Source organism: Pogona vitticeps, chromosome 2 (genome assembly GCF_051106095.1).
Source record: "Pogona vitticeps strain Pit_001003342236 chromosome 2, PviZW2.1, whole genome shotgun sequence".
Classification (NCBI taxonomy): Eukaryota; Metazoa; Chordata; class Lepidosauria; order Squamata; family Agamidae; genus Pogona; species Pogona vitticeps.
Window position 1 is genome coordinate 162,896,250 of NC_135784.1, and position 19,967 is coordinate 162,916,216.

General features: G+C 43.7%; 1 protein-coding gene across 1 annotated transcript in view; it reads right to left on the reverse strand.

Moving 5' to 3' along the window:
- Positions 1-9,248: 9,248 nt before the first annotated feature.
- LOC110070020 (keratin, type II cytoskeletal cochleal) overlaps positions 9,249-19,967 on the reverse strand; it is a 31,583-nt gene continuing 20,864 nt past the window's right edge. Inside the window, exons 5-9 of the mRNA XM_020777609.3 lie at positions 19,466-19,630; positions 17,820-17,945; positions 12,916-13,136; positions 11,709-11,743; positions 9,249-9,957 (exon numbers count right to left, since the gene is read on the reverse strand). Of these exons, the coding sequence (XP_020633268.2) occupies positions 9,782-9,957; positions 11,709-11,743; positions 12,916-13,136; positions 17,820-17,945; positions 19,466-19,630 (723 nt within the window). The 3' untranslated portion in view covers positions 9,249-9,781. The remainder of the gene's footprint in view (positions 9,958-11,708; positions 11,744-12,915; positions 13,137-17,819; positions 17,946-19,465; positions 19,631-19,967) is intronic.

The window sequence follows — 19,967 nt, forward strand, 5'->3', positions numbered from 1 at the left end:
TTTCTTTGCTGCCATTCAGATAAAATTGGGCCTTTGGTTCAGCTGTTGCGTCTATGCCCGATTCCATGCCAGAGAATCTTAGAACCCAGGTTTGGCCGGTAACCCTCTCAGCCTAACCTAACTCACAGGTTGTTGTGAGAGGGGAAGAGAAATCATCAAGGCCAGGTTGAGCTCCTTCCAAAACAGAAGGTGAGCTATAAATGGTAACCAGCAAATATTAATGGATAGAAAGAGGAACCAGCCCCAAATCGTATGTCTGTAGAAAAACAACCACAAGAAGGGGCCAGGATTTCTGTATTTTAAATAGCTGCTCAGAAGTAGAACTTTCAGGTTGTAACACAAGCCAATTTTTCTCCTCCACACAACTCTTAAAGGTACGAGAAGCCCGGCCTCTGGTCACCCTACAAACATGCTCTGTTTCCTGAACTAATTAATTATTTTAAAAACTTTCCAACTTAAACTGAAATTTACAGGAAGAACAGCAAATATATATATAATGAGGGAGGTTTGTCAATCCTTTTTCATGGGTAATTCCTAGGTCTACCAAGCATTGTAATCCTATCTTGCAACTTTCTCTTGATAATCCTCACCTACCTAGGCACCCTGAGCTCTTGTTGAAGAGAGGGGTGAGTTGGAATTTTTTAACATGAATGAAATTTTGTATTTCTCTGCTAAATGCCATGCCTGATTTGTACTTTCTGGAGGAAGGAACAGAATAACTTCCCCTGGCAGACAGAAAATACCCATAATGTGTCAAACAGTTAAAAATGAAATATCAGAGGCCCCTAGTCTCCAGATCCAGTCCTACAGGAACTGGATCACAGAGGACCACCCAATCTCTGGATCAGCAGTCAATACAGATTTCTGTCTGAACACCTGTACAGCGGAGGGGATGTTTCACAGTCCAGGAAGAGATTCTAGACACCTGTGTGTGGTGCGTGACCTCTAGTGGCAACCCATGGAATGGATGGCTTCTGACCACCAGGGAGTGAGTGGAATCACATTTCTAACCTACCCCTCTAAAATTTAAATTTATTTTTTTAATGGCTTAATAGTGCCACAGTGTAAGTTCCTTACATATCATTTGAGATTTGCAGTGGTGGGAGAATCAATTTAAAACAAACACACACACACACACACACACACACACTCCAAAATATGTCATGTTCTTTGGAGCACAGATTGCTCATCACAATGATTTCTATACAATGTCGGGCTGTCGTGCTGGTAAATTAACAGCCATTAATCTGCAGAGAGGCATGCATACTTAGCAGAGTAAATGATAGCCTGTTATTTTGCCCAAAAAATCAGTACCATTCTCACCATAGACCCTGGGAAGAAGTTGACTGAGGACTGGGGATAAGTTTTAGGGTTCAGGGAGAAGTTCTGACAGTTTTGATTTCATGCCTTATAAGCTATCTTGGCAAGAATGTAAAGGAAACAGGTAAAGACAAAGGCAGAATGCCAAAGGGATAGATCAAGCAATTTATGAAGGTTTCTCATCAAAATCCCACACACCGTCTTCATACCCTGTCATATGAAAGGCAGGGAGGTAGGGAGTAGAAGAGGTCCAGGAGACCTGTGGAACTGGAGAGTCTGGGCCGCACATTCATACAACACCTCAGGTTTGAAATAACATCCAAATTTTCTAACCCTTGTTTGTTGTTGTCATTTCTTCATTTTTTTTCCCCAATCATTTCTTGAGAGCCTCAAGAAATGGAAGTGACCTGGGCCTCCCTCAATCTCTGAAAGGCCCTGTGGTGGAATCATAGACCCAGGACTCAGAGTGTTGAAGCGCTTAGGGAGGATGTTAACATTATCTGCTCACAACGTCCCTTCAGATCTTTCTCCTGAGCTTTAGCTGAGCTGCCACTCCCATAACAGCTGAGCAAGGAAAGGATCGATGTAGCAACCTTATGTTGTTGCTTGTGAGTGACAATTTGGAGGCTGAGTTTGAAAAAGTCCTGTTTTGAGCCTACAACCCACCAGCTTCCCTAGCCATTGTGACTTTGCTACCTGGTGGGTTCTGAAGCGAACTGCACCAAACCACCAAACCAGCAGTTTGTGGCCATCTCTAATTCTGAGACTGGTGGGTTGTGACTGGCTTTATCTTTAACTGCCCTTGCAGGGCCTAGTACTAGAATGATGACAGGGGATTCTTCTTGCTTCAGCTTAACACCTTTATTGGTCACGACGGGTATCTTATCAATAACAACTTCTAATATCCAATTTCCCCTTCCCTCTGAAACTTCCTAACAGCCAGTTTCTTCTCTTCCCTCCAGAGAAGGAGGGTCAGCATGTTAGAATTGTCCAGAGACTCATCTCTGCCGTTCACTTGAGATACCTCCCTTCAGGCCCACAACATTGGCTCCTGCAACACAGATGGCAAGCCCACTCCCCATCAGGTTTCTTGGGGGAGGTCCTGGACAGTAGATGAATTCCAGTTGCCTAATGTCCATCTGGACAAGTGTCCATTTCGCCACACAGGAGGCCCTTTCTGGCAACCTTCTCTCTCCACCATCTCTCTCTTCTCTCTTGCTCCCTAAAAAAGGATGCTTTTCTATGGGTCTGGTGCATACACTAAAGGGCATCCTCTTCAGCTGGGAACATAAACTTGCCTGGTGAAAGGGGTTCTCTTCACTACCCACTCCCAGACCTCAGGGAGCTTCTCTGAGGACCTGCTGTTTCCCCTGCAAGTATCATTTCTCCTCCTCTAGAGGTTTCCTTTCCTTTATCTTCCCTGGCCTCTTCGTGTGTTCCTGGGCCTCCTTTCCTTTGATCTCTGTCCTCCAAGCACACCCTTTTCTTTTCCTTCCTTCTCTTTTATCCCCTCTCCTGGCTGTAGCCTCTCCTTCTTCTCTTCTCCCTTTCCCCTGTGGCCGTGAGGTTCATCATCCTCTTTTTCGGTGGGAGTTCTGAATGTCACTTGTTGCAGTCCTGTCGCTATGGCCAAACTCATGGTTTTGTATTCCTCTGTTGCTATGGACAGAAACACCACACAGAGTCCATATGTATTTTTGCTTTTTAAGCACATTTTCAAGCTCTGCTTTTGGGATGGCTTGGCCTTGAGCAGGCCATGACAGGACCAGCCATGCAAAAGACCTTCTCTTTATGCAGACAAAACCTGCTGGAACTGAGTTATTCATAAGAATCAAGAAGTCTTCCTCCTCCTCCTCCTCCTCCTCTTTTGAGATGGTCTTAAAACTGCTTGTAGGGGTTCCTTACTGGTCATCTGGGCTGATCCTAAAACATTCCCTACAATCCACCCTAATACTGCTGCACTCTCCTCTCCTTGCTAGCTGTCCTCAGTGTCAGCCATCTGGAAAGGAGGGAAGACACAAGAAAAAATTCCAGGAACAGCTTGGAAAAGATACTGTATGCAATTCTGGGGTGCATGACCCCTAAAGGTTATTTTCCCAAGCTCTGACTAGAGCTTAAAACCAAAGGATACTATAATTATTTCCTATCCCATAATCACCACTACCATGTGTTCAAAAGATATCTTGCCAGCCAATGACAGCTGGCTGAGACATGAGAAGTTAAGAAAGGTGGTGATGAGAGGATAATTATGACCTCATGTACCATTTCCAGCTTTCCCATTTGTTTTGCAATTACCCATTATGTTATCATTAGGATTGGCATCCTTCCTCCCCAGGGAGACAAGAACCAGCACCAATTAAGGATGGTGAAATAAAGTTTGCACGTAATAGGTTGCAGGACAATGCTTTAATGCCATGGACCCGATGCCTGGAAGAACCTGGAGTGCCCCCATCCTGTATCTAAATTTCTATTAAGATGTATTTATTTTATTTATTACTCCGCCTTTCTCCTTTAAAGGGATCCAAGGTGGCTTACATAATTAAAATACAATATTTAAAGCTAAAAACAACAAGTATACAAATACTAAAAAGGATCAAATACCACTCTGAGAAAAGGTAAAAGGAAGCAATACTAAAAACACAAAATACCTTGAAATATCTTTTAAAAGTACATCTGTGAAGATTCTTAGTCATCTAGGTGAGGTTACCTGGAAGTAGAGTCATGGCAACTGGACCTCTTTCCAATTAGGTTGAAACGTTTCGCTACTCACCCAAGTAGCTTCTTCAGTCTGAGGAGAGTTGGTAGGATATATCAGGAGTCCTTTAAAAGTAATTTCTAAAACCAGCTAGAAGACATTTCTGTTGAACCAGTAAGGTAACTCTTCCTTATGCAGTACATATATTACAGGGAACTAGTTATGGTTATTTGTCTCTTTTAAGCTCTGATTGTCACCTGCCTTGCAACACTGTGATGAGTATTATTGAGATAATATGTGTGGAGTGTCAGTTCTTGGAGAGCCTGGGCATGAAAATCAAGCTCTTTTTCAAGCTGCCATTTCTGTATAATTGTTGATATTATCGTTGCTGATATAAAATGAGTTTTGTTAAGTGCTGGCTTCAATTTAAAGTGGCTAAGAGAAACTATGAAAGTCCATTTGTTTCCTTTAGTTTGAAGTACAGTGGACCCTCTACTTAAGGAATTAATCCGTATTGGAATGGTGGCTGCAAGTCGAAAAGTCTGTAGGTCGAATCTCCATTGACCTACAATGCATTGAAAACCGATTAATCCCATAACCAGCGGTTTTTATTCTATTTTTGTTCCATTTTGGGTTTTTTCTGGTCTGTAAGTCAATTCTCCGGCTGCAAGTCGAATCTAAATTTTGCAGCCAGAGAAGTCTGTAACTCGAAAAGTCTGTAAGTCGAGCCGTCTGTAAGTCAAGGGCCCACTGTAGTTGACAAAGAGGCATACTTAAATCATTGGCTTATAGGAGAGGTAGGACTATTCAGGAAGGAACTGAGTCACAGCAATGGATCACAGAATAATAGAGATAGCTATGCAACAGCCGCTGTTTCTTCTCATATTCACCTGAAATCTACCTTCCTGTGGCATACAACCTTTCTCGTCAGGCAGGCTTTTCCTTAATGACTGGTGGTCTGGGGGGGGTGTTAAATGAATTGTCATCTGTTGTTTTAAATGTGTTTTAGCATTGATTTTATTTACCATTTTTAATACAATACTTGCTTAATTCTTTATAAATATTTGTTTACTTACTGTTTTTAGCTTTCAAATATTATCTTTTTAATGATGTAAGCGGCCTTGAGTCCCTTTTAAGGAGAAAGGCAGGGTAAAAATATTTTAATTTTTTCTCTCACACACATCCACACTCTCAGGCACCTAATTTACTCCAGGATAAATACACAGGATATCTAGTGTGGTGTAGTGCAGTGGTTCTTAACCTTGGGTTACTGAGGTGTTTTTGGACTGCAACTCCCAGAAGCCTTCACCACCAGCTGTGCTGGCCAGGGTTTCTGGGAGTTGCAGTTCAAAAACACCTGAGTAACCCAAGGTTAAAAACCACTGGCGTAGTGGATAGAATGATGGAGTAGGGCTCCGGAGGCCTTGGGTTTCAACCCCTGCTCATTCGTGAAAGCTCACTCGGGGTGTGGGTGCTGGTAAAGCCCCACCTTAAATATCTCATTCATCTTGAAAGCCGTATTAGGGTTGATGTAAGTCAGTTCCAACCTGAGAGCAGATAACACAAGAAAGACATGCAGGTCATCACGTCTTCCCTGACAGGATGTGTTTTCCATGCCCTCAACTTCCTTGGTTGCCTCCCTCTGCTGTTGACAGCTGAGATTCCGGCAAGAAAAGTGTTTTCAGTGTAAGGGATCAGCCACAGAATGTGTGAGTGACCATGAAGAATGTGCCTCAGCATGTGTACAACTGTTGTTTGATAACAGCTAGATATAAGGGTAGCCGAAACTTAGGGGGTTTGTTGTGTTCCTTTTTGTGTGGTTCCCATAAAGAGGCAACAGGCAGTTGCAGGTTTCTGGCAGTGTCATCATCTTTACTTCCCCTGCCCTTCCATAGACATTTCTAAAATCTCCTGTTTGAAACTGACTTCAGTCTGGGTCACGCATGTTGCTTGATTTTTCACACTTGATGACCAGCAACTGAATGCATGAACTGACTTCACCAAGGAATGCATTATATTCTAGGTGATGGGAAGCAATACTCATATTCAGTACAAATATTCTGTCACTTGATGTTAACTGTTGCATAGTCATCAGGTCATAAATATGTATAGGCAAGCAGAACGACATAAGTGTAAGTAACACACTTACTCTTTCTGGAACATCACAAAGCTATTAAGAGTCATTGTGGTGTAATAGCTACTGTGTCAGGTTCGGACTAGGAAGACCTAGATTCAAATCCCAACCCAGCTTCAAAAGTCACCAACTGATATTGGGTATCTCATCCTTGTCTACCTTAGTCTAATTGTGAGAATGAACCAGAAGGGGAGATAGGCACCATGGATCTTTAATTCCTTAGAACTAAGGTAAAGTAACTTTTGGGACTGTAACTTCCCTAATCCCTTCAGCCAGCATGGACACTGGCCATAATGGCTGAAGGGAATTCTGGGAATCGTAGTCCAAAACAGTAACATTTGTAACCTGTGGGTGAGATATAAATGTGTTGGTAGGAATGAGAAAGAGTACCTGTGATAGAGAAATGGCTGGATTTTATTTTTAAAAATAGACAGACAGCCTGCACTCCTGTCTCACAAATCCAGCCCCCTGCATTCATTGTTACCTTACAAGGAAGAAGCATTTCTAATGGAATACAGATTATAAAACAGCATGAGTCATCAGTGTTTACCTTTAGCGATCAGTGCACTTAGAGTGACAGAACAATGCTGATGGTGGTTAGCTATTCCAGGTTCTAATCCTTTACACAATATGACAGTTAAGTCCGAATAAACTTAGCACGATTTATGAATTGGGTAGGTCTTAATAGGACAAAAATATTAATGCACTGAGTCTAGAAGTGAGCCTTTGGGATGTAATCAGTGAGGAGGAGATAACTAATTCAGAAACAAAAAAGATCCAGCAGAACACAGAGCTTGAAAAAGTTACTGATTTTGACTAAAACTTCCGGAAGCCACCAGCCAGCATAGCACTGACCAATCCAGTTTCTTTGAAAAGTGCTATCTTGGAAGTGTGTGTGTACCTACACATAGTCTGTTAACTGAACTGTACAGTGGAGATACACAAAGTTTGGAAAGAATCTTATGCTGTGTGCACAACCATCCCTTGTAGAAAGTCAGTTGACTCAGCAGGCAGAAAACCACACAAATACAGAGCCTACAGCAATTTTCTTTTCTTACACCTGCTACTGGCACTCACATAGAAGCCCCCATTGCAGAGATGTTTCTTGACCTGTCAGTCTTTTTCTAAGGCTAAGGAAGACACAACTGTTATTAGGGACACAGGGAGTACATGGCAATCTTTAAAAATCCTGGAAACAGTTGACATGTCACTTTGATGGGCTTCCCTCCGCAATGGATGAAAATGCTGAGCATGCTGTGTGTCTGTTTCCCCACCCCCCAATTTTCTGAACAAAGATTAAATTTGACAGCCCCACACTGCTTGCACCTGAAGTGTTACCTCCTGCAGGATTTTGTACATGTTTGTTACGCTTGTCAATTTCAGGCCTGTAAGTTTCACCATGTTGAGGTGCAATAACACTGGCAAGCAGAATCCAAGTGATTCAGCTTTCCTGTGGCTTGGTTCACTGTCTCTTTTACAGCTGCATTTGGCTTAGGCGATCACAAAGACCCTGAATTTTTTCAGTGCCAGTGTCCTCAATCCGATGCAATTTGATAGGTGCCCACAGCCCCCTTTCCTTTGATACCACCTGCCCAGCAATCCCCAGCTCTCCTTTCTTATCTATTGTTTTTTTTCTTTTCTATGCAGAGATGATCTAACATGAAACTAATATATCAATGCAGTGATAAGCTGATATAGCACTAAATTCGGTGGTGGTGGTTGTTACAAAATACAAAAAATACTTCTGGGAGACTAGGGAGAAAGAAAGGGTGTGTTCCTGCTGTCCTAAAACATAATGCCACAGCTTAATACGTCACCATGACACCACCCAGAATCACGCCCCTTTTCTTGTAGAATGAAACAACAATTATATTGGGAGAATTTTGTTCAAACTGTTCCAGCTTTTAAAAAGTAGAAGCCCCCAGAGGCAAGGGGAAGAACTTTGAATTGGAAGCCAAAAAGTCTAGGCTGATTTGTGGTGGTCTTTGCATCATGTAGTCATTGAAAAATACTTTGAATTCACCCATAGTAATTGTGGAGGAAATCCAGAAGTATCTGTCAATGTAGTTGCAGACTGAGTTCGTGCATGGAGTATACATAATCACTGAAACTGACCCTTGTAGGAGCCTGAAATTGGGAACAATAACAGAGCGATAAAGAAATCACACAGAGCATCATAGTTCAATGCAAGATTTTCAAACTAAGTCCTGCCAAGGAAGCAGTAGGTAAGATCAATCTAGGGGCTGATAAGGTATCCTGCAGAGAATGTGATCAATTTCTGCACAGTATATAAGGAATTATGTGTGGGATTTCACAGGAAGAAACTGAGAACATTTTTCAGGCTGGGATATCCAAGGAAAGGGAAGGGAAGGGGGAAAGAAAGAAAATCCTATAGAAAGTGTCTCTATCAATGGTTCCCAACCTTGGGTTGCCAGATCTTCTTGGACTAAAATTCTCAGAAGCCTTCACCACCAGCTGTGATGGCCAGGATTTTTGGAAGTTGTAGTCCAAGAACATCTGGGGACCCAAGTTTGGGAATCCCAGGTCTAGATTTACAATGGTAGCTTGGATTCCCCTTTGATACTTTGAACCTATCAAACATTGTCAGGCAGAGAGTGTCTTCTAGCTCTCTCCTTGAATAAATTTGCTAGTTCCAAAGCACAAGTCAGGGAGCAGCAACAGTGGCATTACGATTGCTGAACTGGGGCTCTGCATGGATGCCTTTAGTTGCTGTCAAAATCAATGATGGCTAGAGGCATCGAGAGCATTTGGCATTCAGGGATTACTAAGTGTTGCAGGAAGGCCCCTTAAGGAATTCCCAGTGTTCCAGACACAGGTCTTTCTGTTGTTTTCTCAATGGCATCATACTTCCCACTCTCAAATCTGGAAATCTAATTCTCTGCTCAGCTCTTCCCCACTTAACAACTTTAAAAGCCACCAAAAGCAACTAACAAGCTGGAGTGGCTTCTTTAGTACAGTATTAGGATATAAAAGCACTGTGTAATAAATGCTGAACCAATGAAAGCTGTTATTGTTCTTAGTCTAATGTGGTTGCAGGGTGGAACTGGAAGTCAACGCATATCAAGACAGAGAGAGAGATTTTGGAAAAAAAATGCGCAATTTTATTTTTGTGACATTCATATTTTTTTTACTTCCATGGAAAATGAGGGAGGAAGGGGGTCAGAGCAATTGCTACAGAAGGCAATTCCTGCATCAAAATAGATGATGTGAAATAGATCTGTACAGTTTTAAACAGCCTTTTCCAACCTTGGACCCACCAGAATATGCTGAATGACAGCCATAATGTCCACAGTGCTTGTGGGCAATGAAAATTGTAGGCCAGCATGCTGGAAGGTGAGGGGTTGGGGAAGGCTGGTTCCAATTTTCACTCTCCAGGTTAATTGTGCTGTTAGTGCAATAAACAGCAAGGTTCTCTTGGAAGTTAGTGTTTTGTGGTGGAATTGAAGCGGGCAAGGGTCACGGAAAGTACAGTATCAGCATTTCAAGCCTGGCTGCTGGGAGACAATGAAAAACGCACGCACACACCCTCCCTCCCTCCCTCCCCGTTATCTTCTTTGCAATGCCACGTCTTTCCTTTCCTTCAGGCACTGATGGCTCTGGCGTGCTTCAGCTTAGTTTCTGGTGCTTCTCCGGCTTGTGCTTGTGGTCACACTGTAGGTCGATTTCACGCTGCCTGAGCCGCCACCTCCAGAGGAGAAGCTGAGGCCTCCTCCGCTGCCCATTCCGCTCCCCAAGCTGAGTCCTCCTCCGTAGCCGAAACCGCCTCCACCGCTGGTGTTGAGCACAGCTGCAGTGGGTGAAAGCAGAGACACTCTGGGTTGCAGCTGAGAGGCTACCCCAGCCTGGCCTCTATGGCCTTCCGTAGGAAGACTTCCTGACCAACAAGGAAAAGGTGGTGGTGGTGGTGGGGTTCTTCCCTTGCTATCAGACACAACATCATGCAGCCACGTTCAGTGTAGTGATGGACCCCATTCACCCCATTAACTCTTATTGGTTGGGATCACTCACTCAACGAGCCCCAGAAAAAGAGGTAGAAGGAGCTGCGGCAGAATTTCTTCTCATTGAAAAATGCATGTCCCCCAAAATCCAAGCCTATGTACTTTCTCAAGGAGCTCTAAAACACTGCTCTTTAGGCTGGTGTTCAGTGGCCAGTCTGAGGCAGATACAGGCCTTTTTAAATTTTATTTATTTATTTATTTATTTATTTATTCATTCATTCGTTCATTCGTTCGTTCGTTCATTCATTCATTTAACTTATGACTCTACCAGTTAGTCAGTGCCCCTCCAAATGTCTCTAGAGTACAATTCCCATCATCCCTGATTACTCTGGTTAGGTTTGAGAGCTAACCATGCCTTCCAGTTCTTCACCTCCACATTCATTTTGTGGATTATTCTGCTTTGTTTCGTCGTTATCTATTGGAAACTTGCCACCAGTCCTGAGTTCTGGAGTTGAAGGTGTATTGTCACTGAATTATACAAATAAACAACTTTTATTCTGGGATGTGACCAGGATAACCAGGGGCGGGGGTCAATTTGTGTGTAAAAACTCAGTCTTTGAATCACTGATTGAACAACAGAAGTGGCTCCAAGAAAGAACCAACTGGGCATCCCTGTCATCTGGAATGGTAACAGTCCTACTGTGCTTAGCAATCAAGTTCGCAGCAATTTGTGCAAGGGAATCTAGGTGCCCCATGGCCCAGTGGTTAAGCGGCAGTACAGCAGCCAAGCCTATGCTCATGACCCGTGTTTGATCCCAATAGGCTCAGGTGGTCAGCTCAAGATTCACTCAGCCTTCCCTTCTTTCAATGCTAGTAAATTGAGTACCCAGCTCACCGTGGAGCAAAGTGTTCCTTGTTTCATTATGCTGTAAACCACCTAAAGTGTGCCCCAAGTACTGTAGGGCGGTATATAAGTCAAAACAACAGTAGTAATAATAATAATAGGGCATGCAACCGGTCAAGCAAATAGGCATGGAACTGGTAATAAGCAAATTGCAAATGCCATGTTGTTACATACTTAGTATTTTGCAATAAGATTTTGGTCAAAATATATTCATATATACATATACATATAGCTATAGAGCTGGCTGAATAGCTCAGTGGTTTAGGTATCTGGCTGTGGAGCCAAAGGTTGGGAGTTCAATTCCCCCACTGTGCCTCCTGAAAGAAGAAACCGGTGTGGCCTTGGACAAGCTGCACAATCCCAGGATGCCACCAGAAGAAGGGAATGATAAGCCACTTCTGAGAATTCTCTACCTGGGAAACACTAAAATGGCTCATCGTAGGTCAGAATGGACTTGCTGGCACATGCTTATTATTATATGTACAGGGGTGAGATATCCATGATATATACATATCTCCATTATATATGTATAAAATATCATGGACATCTCACTCCTCTACTTATAGATACCTGTCATTAAGTGGTAACTTGCATTTTTCATCTTTGTCCTCAGGGGTACTGTGTCGGTCAGGTTTTCACATGGTTTGAGGTCTGTGGTAGCAAAAATGGAATCAAAGAAATAAAAAGCCAACTCACTCATGCTCACAGATCCAACTCCATTGCCAGACAGCCTATTAAGAAAGAGAGAAAGGAGATGAACCATAGAGGTTAGTTCTCATTTTTCTAATCATGTTCTGAGGATTTTATCTCTTGGTGACAAAGAAACCACACAAAAGTAATTGTTGTTAATATAAATTATTCAGAGGAGACAGCTGTCTATCTTTAGGAGGTTGCAAGTGATTAAGGCCCATGTTCCAGCTCCAGGAGGTACTTAGGAAGAGCCATGTCAGTGTGTTCACCAAGGGTCCTGTTTTTTGATGTCTGTGGACCCTCATGTCCCACAAACCAAGCTACAGGTTGATAACAGATCTGTCTTCTCCTGTTTATAAATGATGCCTCGTGCATCACATTCTAGGACTTAATTGGGCAGCTCTGAAAGTGAATGGCTACTATCCTGCACTGAAGCAGAGGCCAGAATCCTGTTACCAAATGTGGAGTGACTGCTTCACAAGCATACCTTTTCCATGAACATCCCCTTGGTCAAACAACAGGGAAACAAGGGCTGAACTCATAATGGGCTGATACACACATGGAAAAAAAAAGAAACAGGATTTTGGCCATTGGTTTCAGGGTCACTTAGCTGGATGAAATCTTTTTAAAGTGAACCTTCAGTGATCTGGCCCTTGCTGCTCCAGCCCAGTTCCAAAAAAAGACCAGTCCAGCTGCTGGACCAAAAAAAGATCTGGATCGGGCACAGAGCAGGATCACGTTGGTTTGGAATTTTCTATACTTTGCGTCATCACCAGAAAATACCTTGAACCAGAGCAAGCCACAATCATCTGATTCAAGACATCTGAACCAATTAACCTAATGAGTTTCAGTCAATTAAGTAACTAATAAACTTTGCAGGTGAAAAACAATGGTCCAAATCCTATCATTATGTCTGCATCAGATAAATTCTGTAAGTCTTGATGGTAAATTTCCGCTCATTAACAAGGTGCTGGTTGCATTCTTGGGTAGACATCCAATTGTAAGAGCAGGAACATGCCCAGAAAGGCACTCAGCGCCTCATTAATGATCAGCAGTTTGCCACCAACATTTACACCATTTCCATTTTGCAAATAATAAGTCGGCGAAAGGATGGTGTTCATTATCTCTGTAGCACGGCACAAGTTTCCCATGCTTTGTAAGGACATAAGCCAGTTGCAAGACATGGATCTGAGCCTCACATCATGGCACTCACCGGCTCTCTTCTCCTTCCAGGAGCTTCCTGTAGGTGGCAATCTCAATATCCAGAGCCAGCTTGACATTCATCAGCTCCTGGTACTCCCGCAGCTGGCGGGCCATCTCTTGCTTGGCTTTGTTGAGAGCAGCCTCCAGCTCCTCTAGTTTTCCCTTGGCATCTTTGATCGCCAGCTCCCCACGCTCCTCGGCCTCGGTAATGGCCGCTTCCAGCTTGGCACGCTGGAAAGACAAGGCGTTAAGAATGATGCACATGTTCTCACAAAACATCTGCTGTTTTGACATCTGGTCATTTGACTTTTAAAAAAAAAAACAGGATACTTCAGTGTATTTTAAAAAACTGGATTTTTTTTGGGCAAAGACAAGAAAATGTGCCTTCTATATTCAATACTTACCCTGTAACAAAGGGTTATGGACCTTCCCATGACAGATTATCATTCCGGCAAGGGATAGCGTGAGCGTGAAATATGTGTTTAAGCCTAGGATGGGAGATGCATCCCCCCGATGTGGTGAAATTACAACTCCCATCAGCCCTGGCCAGCTTAGCCAAGAGTGAGGGACCAGGGATGCTGTAGTCAATGGCATCTGGAGAACCACATTTTGCCAACAGCTGTGCTGAGGAGTTACTGACCAGGAAGAGTAAATCGGAGTTGGGGACCATTTGGCCCTCCATATCTTATTAGATGGCAACAGTCCTTTATCACAGTCTAGTGCTGTTACTCCCTGCGGTCCAGATAGCATCTGAAGAGCCACATGGACTCCATGCCTGGTTACATTTCCCTTGCGTAGATAGACCAGTGATCTTATTCTATGAAAGGTGACTTTGGAAATCAGGGCACGAACTAAAGCCGAGAATGGCCAAACCCTTGTTTTGTAGGCAAAAGGCCACAGGTTCAGCCCCTGACATTTCTATTCAAAGGGATCGGGCTTCAAGTGATGAGAAAGAACTTTCTCAGCCTGAGACTATGGAGAGCCATTGCCATCCAAGTGAGGTGATATTAATTTGGATCAGAACAACCAATGGTCTGTCCTCCAGGTGTTATTAGACTCCAACTCATTGCATGCCTCCAGATGTTGTTAGACAACAAGCCACAGCATCTCATAGCTATACAGGTTGAGGCTCATGGGCGTTGCAGTCCACCGATACCTGGTGAACCTCACTTTACTTACCTTGGCCTAAATGGATCCACACGTCAATTCAATATCTACATAACCCAGGCCAATAGGCAGCAAGTTACTGATATTTCTGAAAAAAGGGGAAGGGATTTTCTTATGCCCACTTTTCCTTTGCACTGCCTTTACACACTCCAGATGGTTGTTCTTGTGAGTCAAAGATTATTAGCCTTTTGCTACAAACGTTAGTGACTAATCTGGAAGTTGAGTCATGGCAACTGGACTTCCCTCCTATTAGGTATAAAAACGTTTCGCTACTCATCCAAGCGACTTCTTCAGCCTGAGTTGGTAGGAGACCCCTGATATATCCTCCATGTTGGTTTCACTTCCCCCTGGTCTGAATAGGCTCCTATTTATCATGCTGTCCTTTCATCCATCCCCAGAAAGATCAAGACCACACACCAGAAAGACCACTGTTAACAACCATTAATGATCCATGACAATGGGTGGAGGAGGACTGCAGAAGTGGAATTATCCCTCACCCCCCCAGTCCTTTGTCCTTCTAATGAACCTATTCAAACCAGGGGGAAGTGAAACCAAGGTGGAGGATATATCAGGGGTCTCCTACCAACTCTCCTCCGACTGAAGAAGCTACTTGGATGAGTAGTGAAACGTTTCAACCTAATTGGAAAGAGGTCCAGTTGCTATGACTCAACTTCCAGATAACCTCACCTGGATGACTGAGAATCTTCATAGGACAATGACTAATGCATGTCAGTTAATGGTATTGTAGTCTTCTGCAAGCTTAACCCCTGGGTGCAATGCAAATACGATGGAGGAAGGGTGTATACTGAACATCTGGGCTTCAAAACTCTCATTCATTATTCAAAAGTGAGCGTCTGTGGGCCAGGCTGTTTGCATTGCTCTGTCTTGGATGTTTGCTGAAGCTGCCCTGCCTTAAAGCTAAACAAACACCGTGGGGAGTGACTCACAATGGCTTATCTCTCATCTTTTGTGAAAGCTTTCTAGTTAAATCATGATGAAATATCCAGTCCTTGGGGGCAACTATCACCACAATTACTTCTTTTAGTTTTTTTTCATTTCATGCCATTGACTAGGGGAAGTGCCAAAACCTGCCAGGGGCAGGGGAGAGAGAAAGAGAGAGAAGAAAACCTAACCATACCCAGCATTGTGGTTCCCAAGGGCCCAAACAGACATAGAAGATCTATGAATGGATCATGCAATGGTTAGTTCCTTATTTTATGAATGGATCATGCAATGGTTAATTCCTTACTTTACGGAGATTCACAAGTCATGACTCACTATTGAGTCTGACTTAGGTAGTCGTACCAGCAACTCAACTTCGACTTGACTTGGGGTGTTGTTGTTGTTTTAAATACTTGGACTTAGCTCACAACTTACATCCATTTGTCCAAGTCATGTTGTTGAGTCCCTATTAAGGATGGGCCTCTCTACATGCTCCTGCCACCACTGCCATGCCATCGTCTTCAGAGGCAACAGGCATGACTTCCCTTCCAGGAGCTGGCTGCTGCCTCTGCCCATATGCCCGCTGCCTAGCTGTAAGGCTGGCACAGGCACAGAGGCAGTGGCCAGTTCTGGGAAAGGAAGTAATGCCCGTTCTCTCTGCATATGTGCCCGTCTATCAGATGGGTGGCACATATACAGTCCAAGTGTTTGGGTCTAAGCCCCAAGCCTCAAACCTCAGGGGGTGGGGCAAGCAACTCAAGACTCGAGGCTTGGGATTCGGACCTAAAGATCTAGACTCTGACTTGAGCTTTGGTCCCAAAAACTTGCCAACATCCCTGCAAGTAACTCCTGTTTCAAATGACAGGGGAAGAAAAATGGCATTTATTTATTCTTCCTACACCATCTCTTGGCTTGAGATCATGCCCCCACCCCCCTATGCTATTAGCCTCAATATATGTCTGCATGCCTGCTAGGATCTTCCACAAGGTCCAACTTTGCCACCTCATCTTGGCAAGGATGTCAACTCTTGGTTTACGAGGCTGCCCCAGCAGATTGGAAGCTCTGCCACCACCTGTAAAGCTAGCAAGATTTCAAGCCCAGTCTTCCCAGTGGCAAAGTGTATGTATGTCTGCTAGGAATGCAAATCTTTGCTTGTTTTACTTACATTTTCATACAAGGACAAGAAACTGAAATTTTTATGTCCTTGCAGGCAAGGATGGAGAAGAACCTCTTGCTGTTCTCAGCAGAGTTCATGTATCACCAAAAACAATGTTTAAAGCAAAATCATCAATGTTTATGTGAAATTGCTGGGGAGGGGGTTGCACTAACTGTTCTGGAATTGCAGAGTTGCTAAAACTAGGATGATGACTGCTCTGTTTAAGAATCTAAAGCACTGAATGGGTTACTTGTACCTTTCATAAGAATCAACCAGTCGTTCTGTGTTTGCAATATGTGTGTGCTTTCCTACTAAAAGGGAAAAGATACTAAAACATTCGCACAAATTAAAACACTTTGAGTAGGGGGAGGAAGGCGTTGCTCTTAGTTGGAGTGGAGCTATCTTCTAGGGCTTTAAAAACTTCACATCTAGTTATTTCCTCAATTGATGAAAATGAGAAATGTTGCCATTATGTTTTTCTATGTCCTGGCGTTTGCTGCCTAAGGGCCAACTTCACTAACCCTAGAGATCCTCATTATCAGGATGCTGGCCATCCTGTAACAAACTGACCACAACAACTAAGAACGCAGTGATGGTATTGGAATAGTTACGTCTGCATCAGCAGGAAAGACTATCCACGCTAAAAGAAATTGCAGATCTTTGAGATATTCAAGGTATGATATGTGTATGGATGGAGGAACTCCAAAAAGCAGGCAGAGGTAACAAAGGATGTCAGCCCATCAGTTTCAAGATCTCTCTGATCTTACATAAAAGCTCTTTCTCTTCCTCTAATCACATTTTGGGCATAACCTTAGCTTGCCTTCTTCCAGCATGCATCAGGCTAACTGTTGTGATGGACAGCTGCAAGGGGCATTAAAAGGGATCAGATAAATGAGAAATGCATGCAGGTTAAATTAGTCAATTAGCAATTAGGCAACTGCTAATAAAAGCACATCATGGGAGTTAATGCAAAGGAAGGGTGAGGAGTGCAGACACCTCTCCAGATGGGTTAACCTGTTATTGACTTCCACTCTTGGTGAATTTCTACTGCTAAATTTTTCCCATCATGTTTTCACATAAAATTGTGAATTTTGTACTTCCCACAGATATTCATACATCACTTTGATGCAGCGTTCCTTAGCATATATATTTTTGTATGCAGCTTTCCTAATCTATATGTCCCCACCATCATGCATGTTTTTTTTCTAATGCACCTTTTCCCTAATAATCCTTCTGCCCACTTTTCACCGTAGAACCTGGTAGTGATGTTTGTAAATGTGCAGGTGCCAGAGCACAAGGACAAGCGTGATTGCAGAGTGTCCCCAAATCCTGTATCTGTCTCATGTATAAGAGATACATAAGAAATACATTCACACCAAAATATGAGAAAAATACAATCCAAACCAAACAATTTGCTCCCCTATCTCTAGCACCACCCTAACCCTATCAGGCAAAAGCATGAAAGAGAAAAAAACACAACAAAAATGTTGCAGCACCGTAAAGACTAACGGCTATATTTTAACCTGGGCTTTCACAGACACGTCCACTTAATCAGTTGACTCAGCATGGACATCTTTCTTAAAGAAGCACAAAAACCTTCCATCATGCGAACACCGAAGCACCCCAAGGAGCTCCTGACCGCGGCTCACCTGATTCTTCACGTTGTCAATCTCCGCCTGCAGCCTCTGAATGGCGCGGTTCAGTTCTGCAATCTCAGTCTTGGTGCTCCGCAGATCATCCCCATGCTTTCCAGCGGTGACTTGCAGGGCCTCATACTGGGGATACCACAACATACACAGAGAAAAGAGGTTGCTGAGGGCGCCTCTGGAATGGGCATGGCAGACGTTTCCACAGTGCATTTACAGACAACACATCCCCCCATTCCCCCACCCTCGAGCCCTGTCTCTGGAAGCGGAGCAGTCCCGGGTCAAGGGCAGCATGTACTATTGGACTTCACCACTGCCAAAGGCGGCATTTCACTTTTAATACTGGCTGCCATGCATGCTTTATTTTTCACCATGGAATTGAATGGCAGCCAGTCTTGTTCTATGTTTCCTCATAAATGTCAGTGGAAGCCATTCTCTTCCATGTGGCGAGCAGGATTTGGAGTAGGAGATAATCTTGACCCTTCTCACCGATGACCCCAGGATAAGGGGCAACTGGTTTTTCTTCTACCCCAAGCACGTTCTAGGACCATGGCCATTTTGTTTGATCCATGAGAGAAAGCACCCCCTTTCAGTACAGCCCCACCTCTGAACAGCCAGCCATGTGAGCCATCAAGGCATAAAGGGAGGTTGGGGAGATCCAATTTTTTAAATTTGATTAATTTATTTAAAAATATTTTTACTCTGTCTTTCTCCTTAAAAGGACCCAAAGTTTTTGATCTCATTCAGCCAGGAAGTCCACTTGGTGGCCTTGAACCAGTCTCTTTTCTTGCAAATTGGAGAAGTAGCGAAGTGTGAATGTCTCCTTTGGCTTGTGGAGACATTCAATTACAAGTAATTGTGTACTTATAAGATGGACTTATAAGTACACAATTCCGCTCTCTGGCTTCTGGCTGGTTCTTGGTGATTGGCCATATTCTGCTGTGCTTTTTAGAATAGCAGAGAGAAACTGTGTAGCCCATGGGCCGCCTGGGGTGTAGCACAGCCCCTGCTGTACCCTACACACCTGCATCCTTCCACAATCAACACTTTTTTCCAGTCCAAATGTGCCCCCCCCCAAGAACTCTCCAAGGAGCACAACCTGTTGGGGGGGGAAGTCAGGTAAAATTTTTAACAAAAGGGGCATGACGCAACAATGGTTTGGGAATTGACCGATGGGGTGGATTTGGCACTCGGCACTTCATATTTGCTCATCCCTATGATTGTAGCTTGCAGAGCCTAAGAAAATAATTATAAGGAACAGTCCATATTCATGTCCGTAATTAGAACGTTAGGTTTCAGAAGGCAGCTGGTGGAGTTTGGGATTTGAACTCATATATTCAAGGCTCCACCATCTGATTTTATGGCTGGCTCCTTCATCTCTTCATGGCTGTTTTTGGCTCCCTGAAAACATTCTCCAAAAGGCTCCCTCATGATGCCCCCTTCCCACCAAAATGAATGTTCCCCCCAGGCACAGCATCGACCCACACTGTTCTCACCCTGGGACTGGAGGGAAGATTACACAGTAACATGTGGCTCTGGTGGTCTGCATGGGCTAGAAGTACGAGAGTGAAAAGTAGCAGGGCAGACAGACAGATGGGTATTCCCAGCCGGCGGTCTCTTAAGAGTCCATCTTTCCCAGCATTGCTCACCTTGCTTTGGTACCAGCTTTCTGCCTCAGCCCGGCTCTTATTGGCAATCTCTTCATACTGAGCTTTGACCTCAGCAATGATGCTGTCCAAGTCCAGGTTACGATTGTTGTCCATCTGAAGGACGACAGATGTATCGGAGATCTGTGTTTGCAGCTCACGCAATTCCTGGAAAATTAAATAGACAGGTATGTTGGGTATTCAGTATCCTTTAGGCCAAAGTAGGGATAATTACATGCCAATGTTAATCATCTACAGTGAGGACTGAGATAGATCTGGTTCCTGACGACAAGTTTGCCTGCCTAGTCAATTCAGTATCTAAGGGGTGGGGCAAAAAGGAGGACTCCAGCTGTACCCTCCTGTGTTTCCAGTTTCCTTGTTCTCCTACTTGTACAGATTTCCAAAGCCAAATTAATTCCATTTCGTTGGCAGACTCAGGAAGTATGAAACAGCTGTGCCCATACAACAAACCCGTGAACCTTGTTATATTTCCTGCCTCTTCCTG